Consider the following 7470-nt stretch of genomic DNA (forward strand, 5'->3'; position numbering starts at 1 on the left):
TATTATTTGTTATAGTTTTATTATTCATTATTTTCACTTGACTCGCATAAATAATTTTGTTCGAAGAACATTTATATGCAGTTGTACTTCGCAGCACTTCACTTGCAATTTGCAATTTCTAGTTTATTGATATTATTATTGTTAAAGAGGGCCAGCCGCTTGGCCTATCAGTAGTCTTTTCATTAAATTACAAAATCAAAATGTTTACTGGTTGGCCGGTTATTTTTACCGGTAAAATTTACGGCTAAAACCGCTTCGGGAGAACACTGAGTTGGCTTGTGTAGTAGGCTAAACTAGGCCCTAGCTAGACTCTATGTAGGCCAGGTATGCTGTGTGGCTGTGCTGTGTTGTTGGTGTTACCCAGCTACTGTAGCTAGGCCATAACAACTCCCTGCCTACTGGTCTTCCTATTGTTTGGCTGGGCTATAGGCCCTGAATAGTCATTTTACAGTAGTGTTAGTTACTGTTATGTATGATAAATTGGACATTTCAACCCCAGGCCAAAACATTAAAAAAAACAGGACTTTATCGATCTAGAAAGCAGGACATTACATTAAAATAGCATGATACATCTATTTAGGCTAGGCCTATTTAGAAAGTAGGCTGGGGTGGGGAGGGGAGGTCCCAACAACAAAAAAGTTCAATGCCATAATATTACCATGGCATTGTTACATGTACAATAATATGTACCGCTTGACCACAATAAACCAAAACTGAGCCTACATGTATATAGTCAGCAGTGGCATATCTCTTCCCAAAAAAAAAATAATCAAGCCCCCGAGCCCCCAAAAAAATCAAAGTCAAGTAGTTAAATCAACTAAAATCACCATATTTTGCAAATTAGCGCCCCTCAACTGATCATCGAGTCCCCCACTTCACCTTCAAGACTTCTAGATACGCCACTGATAGTCAGTCATTATACATTCTAATTTTACCAATCACTAAAGAAGCAATGCTGATTGTTACCTCCGAATCTCACCTGATGCAACAGCAGTTTCTGCAGAAAAATTAAACATGCAAAGAAATTTTGGATACTTTTTGCTGTGCACAATTTTCTCATGAATACTAAAATTTTAGGAGCAAATCTCACATCACATTTTTTCAGAGAAAACAAATGGTTTTATTCTGTTGTTTTTTCCCCACTAATTTTGATACATCTTCATTGCTTAAGGCAAAACCGGCAATAGACAGATGTGTGTTTTGTTTTCTTTTTAAATCACCAATTATATTCATATTCAAAAATTTATCAAAAGTGGGACAATTTAGGGGTTTGGTGGGACAGCAGGAGACAACTATATTTAATTTTTTTTCAGTTTTATGCACAAGGCCAAGGATAATATGCCAAACAGTGAACTTAATCACTGATCAAAGTTACAATCCTTCCACAAGAAAAACATACACACAAAATGCTTTACATGAACTAAGCCTCATAGTGAGGTGATGTGTACTTTTTTTCAGTACTGCGCCTTAACCATTACTCAAGTCTCGCTATCTTTAAGGTAAGGTTTGGTAGAGTGGTTAAGTACTAAAGTACATTATTGCCATTTTTGGTCATAAGAAAAACATCCTGTTACCATGACAAAATTGAACCAAGACCGTGGGACTGGAGTTGATTAGCTTAGTTGTAATACGATGTGTGAATGTACTCATAACAAGGTTTATGCACGTTATAAGATGATGATGATGAAGATACTTGCCATCCAATCCTAGGGTCCTGTCACAGTAAAATGACTTTTTCCTAGCTTTAAGAGAACACTGTCGTATTCTGTCTTTAATTTCAGTTTTCAGGATTTTTGGGTTAGGCCTGTGTGAAGAGTTTATACGCAAGAATACATGTATATAAACCAGAAAACTGTGGAGATTTAATTCCTACAGAATGACAATGGAGGAAGAGGATGGGTCATCAGTGGTCTCTCTTCCTTTACACGTTGTTGTATTTCCAGTTTTAGATGAGGTGAGCAAAGTTTACCTATTTTTCAAAATCCAATAAACCATGAAAAGTTTATAATAAGCCAAATATCAAAACCAAGTTGTAAACAGAATAATGCTTCACCACAGTAGACAATCTTCAACAACTTATTAAATATATTAACAAACTTCACCAAGAAAAGTAGTAAAATTTTTCTTTATCCAATGTATTGTAACAAAAAAAAACAGATGCCAAAGGACAGGTTCCACAGACTTGAGGTCCAAACTAAGGGGAAAATGCCCTGGGCAAAAGACATCAAATAAAATATTATTATTATTATATTTAAATTATCATTTTATTTATTTATTTTTTTTTTGAATTGATGGCATATAGCATCTCTGCTACTCTACATCTATACACCTTTAGTATTTGGTTAAGTGTTTGAATAATTGATTGCTTCCAATTATGATTATATCATCATCTTCATAATAATCATCATCATAATTGTTTATTATTTCATCATCAGTAACTAAATTACAATTTTTCATTGTAGTTACAAAAAACTGACCTTGCTGCTGCCCAAACATTGAGGGCAGCATTAAACAAAGTGGAAAAGAAACATCCAGGCTTTACGCAGGATCTTGTGAATGGCATACTGAAGGCAAAGTCAGCTAATGTGAACTTAACTGAATGCCTTCTACGGCTGGCAGCTTATGATAGTGAAGGTAATTGAGGAGTTGCTTATAATTCCTGTGTGAATCATGTGATTATTTCACATCTCAAAAAAACGTACAGTACAACTTTTATATAAACTTAAAATATCATGACTGTATTAAGAATTAACCAGCAAAAACAAGCAAGTAATTGGCTGGACTTCAAGGCTGGGCTCTATCAGTGCCTTTCTGAGAAAGTGTCTTTGGATTTGGTAGTAGAGCTGAGGGCTTATCAAGAAGTTCATAAGTAGACAATAAAAGATGAATTAGTGTTTAAACACATTGTACAATAATATCTTTTGCAGAGTACATGATTATGCGTCCAGAACCAGAGTTCATTAAACTCAATGAGCAGGCACACAATTTGAAACACATCTTGTCTAAACTTCCTGATGAAATTGAAAACAGACCAGCCTTTCTACAAAGAATTAAGTAAGTTATAGGTTGTTTCTTTTTTTTTTCAAAATAATTATTTCTATAAAAGGACACAAGGACACATAACATAACAAAATATATAAAACATGTTTTTAAAAATTCAGTTGAAGATGTACAGTACAGTGTTTGCAAGCAACCTCTGATAGGTGGGGATGAGGAGAGGGTAATCAGTCCATAGAATGATTTAAGTATGATTATAAACAAAATGGAAATGATGACCAAAAAAGAGCAAAGCTTGTACATTGTTTTGGCACCTAGAAATAAAGATAATTTAATAAATTTAAAAACAATCTATGAAGTACAGGACGAGACATAAGACAAACAAAAAATTGTCTTTTTTGGTTGTATCCCTGGTTAAAGTATTATTATATACCTAAAAGGTTTGGAATTGTTGGTGGTTTGGAATATATTTTTTAGAGAACAAAACTAAATTTGATGTACCTGTTTTTTTTTTGTTTTTTTTTGTTTTTTGACTGAAATTAATCTTGTTTACTTATTCCTCACCTCCAGGGATATTGCCAGTGGTATCAAGGAGCTTCTCCAAGCAGTGAATGTCATTTTCAAACAGCATGAAGCATTTCGTCTTAATGAGCATATACGTGTAAGTTGTGCCCTTAATTATGTTACAATGATTAAATTAGTAAATGATAATATTGACAGAGAATGTGAAAATAGCAATGATTGTAATTATAGTACTTACTAAATATTTAAACTTAATGAAAATACCTATAGAGTACTACAGTGTTACGTCACGATACCATGTGATACTACTCCAGTGTTATCGTTGCAAAAGCCTTTAACCAGGCGCCATTTTCTTCACTGACAAACCACTGATCCCAATTTCTAACCTAATTATTAAGATGTTGTATCTTACTTTTTCTTTGTGTGTTCGATAACTAATATAATGCGAGCTTTTGTGTTTTTAGTGCATTTTGATGGTAAAATATTAGATTTTAAAATGCCTGTTCCAGAAAGCCTATGAAGTCATTTAGGCGTAATGAACGGTAACCAACGTCTGTTGACAACAGAGAGCGCCACCTGGTGTTGTGACGACACTACTGTGGTACTGTATATTGATAAAAGTATTATTGTGATATAGATAGTAACAATGCATTGTTTAAGAGAAGTCATTGTCTATGTTTATGGTGACCTTTTTGTTCGTATAGGTTCTTGAGCTCTATAAGAAGGAGTTTATCAAGTCCTCCAAGAAGTTTAGCTATACCTTGAAAGGTTACTTCCGCGATAGCCAAATTGATAATGTGTACGACAGTGCCAACGTTCTCGTCAACGAAACAAACACTATTCTAAAGATGCTAAAAAATGTCAGTCGAAAGGTTCCAGATCAGCAAACAAGTTTAGGGAGTTGAGCAAAAACAGGCAGTTGCATAGTACATTAACCTAAGTAAATTTTCAAAGGGACGAAGATTAAAGGTATTTTTTAAATTAAAGAATTAAATTAGATGTACATGTATGTGGTACAGATGTTACTGGTCATGTAATTCTAACATTGAATACACAAATGCACTCTACTCCTACTATAGTTGCTCAACTGACTAGGCTTGCCAGTCTGAGCTTATTCAGACAGCAAAGGCATTTGTATTGTAAATACTAGCAAACCCAGTAGATGCAGCAAACACTTGTAGTGGAAAACTTATTCAAAATATAGGGTTTTGCATTTCCTGATACTTCTTCCTAAATATTGGCCAATACTTATATTATACTTTGTTCAAACTATTCTATTTTCTGGGACTGTCACATTAGAACTTATATTTTTCCCTACTATATGCGTGTTGCCCTAATATTTAAATAATATGCTAATCCACTTAGTGAATAACAAGTTGTTAGTCATTGACTTATTGTTACCCACGGATAACAATAAGTTATTGATGCACTGGAAAGGACCGTTTCCTATTAAAGAAAAGGTAAGTTCAATGAATTACAAAATAGATTTTGGCCATAGGACCAAAACTTTTCATGCAAACTTACTGAAGAAATATCATAGAAGAGAGACTACAGCATCGATGATGGACCCAAATAAACGGGGTGTTTATGAGATCGTATGTACTTCAGTTCTTGAAGATGAACCACATCAAGAAGTAGGTAAATATGAACTTCAATCTTTCCATACAGACAAACTTATACATCGTCCTCCTATGGTTCAGAATGAACACATTTCTGACGTTAAAATTGACCCGCACAATTCATTATGAGAAAGTTATACAAATCTCAAATAATTATTATTATTTGTAATTAGGAGTACAGTATTTGTCACATAAAATTTTGATAGAGGTGACAGATCAGAGAAACCGAAAAGGAAAATTCAGAAATATAGGATGACAGATCTTTACTCCCTTTTTCCATGGTGGTTAACATACAATCACATTAAGACTTCTGTTTCCACAATGGTGAAAACAGATGTTTTGTTGGGATTGTTTTTGAAATTTAGTTTCATACCCAGGAAGTCCTTAGTATGAAGGCGTTTAAATCCTATACCGGTAATCTAGCCTACAACACTTTTCTCATATTTATCGAAGGTCATGAAAAATTGCAGTTTACAGAAAATATTCAAATAGTCACTATGAAGTTGGTAATTATTGTATGTTTAAAATAATTTTTTTATGAAAATGAAATGGTGCCTTTATCTTTTAATATTAAGATTACCCCTAGCAGCTTTGTTGACTTCATTACACTAGATCACTTTGGTATACCATATTTTTTGTATAAATCCGGTAAAAAAATAATTAGACTATGTAGCTATTTATTCATTATTTATGCTTGATTAAACAACATTTCATTGTTTGTTTATTTTTACAGTTGACATAAATTTTGAACATGAATTGCTTTATTCTCCTCCCACCTCAGGCCACACATACACACATTAAAATTTGTAGCAGCATACTCTCTAATAGATAGGCAGCTTAATCAATCTTTAAATCAATCATTTTTAATTTATTTTTTCAAGTCTGGCAACAAAAGTAAATTTCAGCAACAAAATGTTTTGATGATGTAATCTTTTACAAGACAAGCCAGTAGATACTGTGTGCATGGTGCAATGTATGTACAGATGTGACTTATGACCTACCTATTCATCCTGTTCTAGATAGGCCTACCTAAAATTACTCACACAATCTTGAAAAATCTTTTTATTAAAGTTTGAATGAAGAGCCTTTTTACTGCTTTTAAAAAAGAAACCCACATTTTGTAACTGTTTGTTTTTGTAGTTTATATATTTTTCATATTAGAGTAACCAGTGGAAATCTTGCAGTTAAACACTGCCCTCAATGTTCAAAACAGAGTACATAATCTTGTAATGAATTGAAGTCTCCAGCAATATGCTACTACTGTAACTGATTGACTATAACTTGATTATATGCCATCTGTGCTTCGCTAAGAAACTACTCTAATTTTCAATTGACTTCGTATATTGAAGTATGTTGCCAGTTAACCCTGGTTGGTAATCTAACATTTTTCTATAGGGAAACATCTGTAAATCAGAAAAAAAAGTTTATTTGATTTACTTTTACTTGTTCTTTGAACAATTAAATGTTTTAATATTTTTCTAGATTGTACCACAGATGGTATATTTTTAGGATGTTATTTTTATGTAGTATTTTTGTTTAACACCATTTAAAATGTTAATTATATTTAGTAATACATTTGTTTGTACATTTTGAATCTAGAAAGGGTATCTTTTGTGAAAATATAGTTTTATCACATTGAATTAGTGTGTGAAACTTAGAAAATCAGAATATCTGTCTCCTATGCAAATGAGCTTGTAAATTAATGTTAGTTACTGGGCTATACTTTAACCCTGGCACTCAAATACAGTATTTTAAACTCAATGGATAGAAAGAATAAAATGGAAAAAATCATCTGATTTTCAAAGTCAGACACACAATGTCTCATCAAGAGTTTTTGCTGGACTGTAGTAACATAAAATATCGATACAGGTATATTGAAAATAACAATCTTAATATTAATATTATTACTCTGTGTTATTTATTTAATAAATTCAAATATTATTACAAAAATAATGATGCTATTAATATTAATTAAACATCCAGTATATCATCATATATTTACTGTAATTGGCTCTAAAACAACTAGAGCCTGTGTTGAGGTTCACTTAATGTAGTGGTTGGAATATTCTGACACTCATAAATACTATTATTACTGTAATTAATATTATCGTAGTATTAGTTAAAATTAAAATGTATTTATTACTATAATTCACTAATTAGTAACAATAGTGCGGGTAATTAGAAAATGAAATGAATACAGTTATAGTTATGATTGTAATCTAATAGGCCTGGACCCACCTTTCCGCCAAGCTCCGGCCTTTTAGATATTGTTGCTAAGGTCCCACAAAACATATATATTCACTTGATGTATTTATTAATTAATTGAATAAAT

General features: G+C 32.5%; 1 protein-coding gene across 1 annotated transcript; it reads left to right on the forward strand.

The window, feature by feature from the left end:
- The first annotated feature begins 1769 nt into the window (after nucleotides 1-1769).
- Nucleotides 1770-4823, forward strand: LOC117100512 (programmed cell death protein 10-like). The gene is made up of 5 exons (XM_033240245.1): nucleotides 1770-1954; nucleotides 2463-2634; nucleotides 2928-3054; nucleotides 3568-3658; nucleotides 4224-4823. Exons 1-5 carry the CDS (start codon nucleotides 1877-1879, stop codon nucleotides 4422-4424), a joined length of 669 nt encoding a protein of 222 aa, XP_033096136.1. The 5' UTR covers nucleotides 1770-1876; the 3' UTR covers nucleotides 4425-4823.
- Nucleotides 4824-7470: the final 2647 nt, after the last annotated feature.

This window comes from Anneissia japonica, unplaced genomic scaffold (assembly GCF_011630105.1).
Source record: "Anneissia japonica isolate Jap-2015-1 unplaced genomic scaffold, ASM1163010v1 scaffold685_len2926416_cov193, whole genome shotgun sequence".
NCBI lineage: Eukaryota > Metazoa > Echinodermata > Crinoidea > Comatulida > Comatulidae > Anneissia > Anneissia japonica.

Coding starts and splice junctions, on each gene's coding strand:
- LOC117100512 (XM_033240245.1), top strand. CDS start 1,877: ATGACAATGGAGGAAGAGGATGGGTCATCAGTGGTCTCTCTTCCTTTA. Junction 1,955..2,462: donor TATTTCCAGTTTTAGATGAG/GTGAGCAAAGTT, acceptor TTTTCATTGTAG/TTACAAAAAACTGACCTTGC. Junction 2,635..2,927: donor GGCAGCTTATGATAGTGAAG/GTAATTGAGGAG, acceptor TATCTTTTGCAG/AGTACATGATTATGCGTCCA.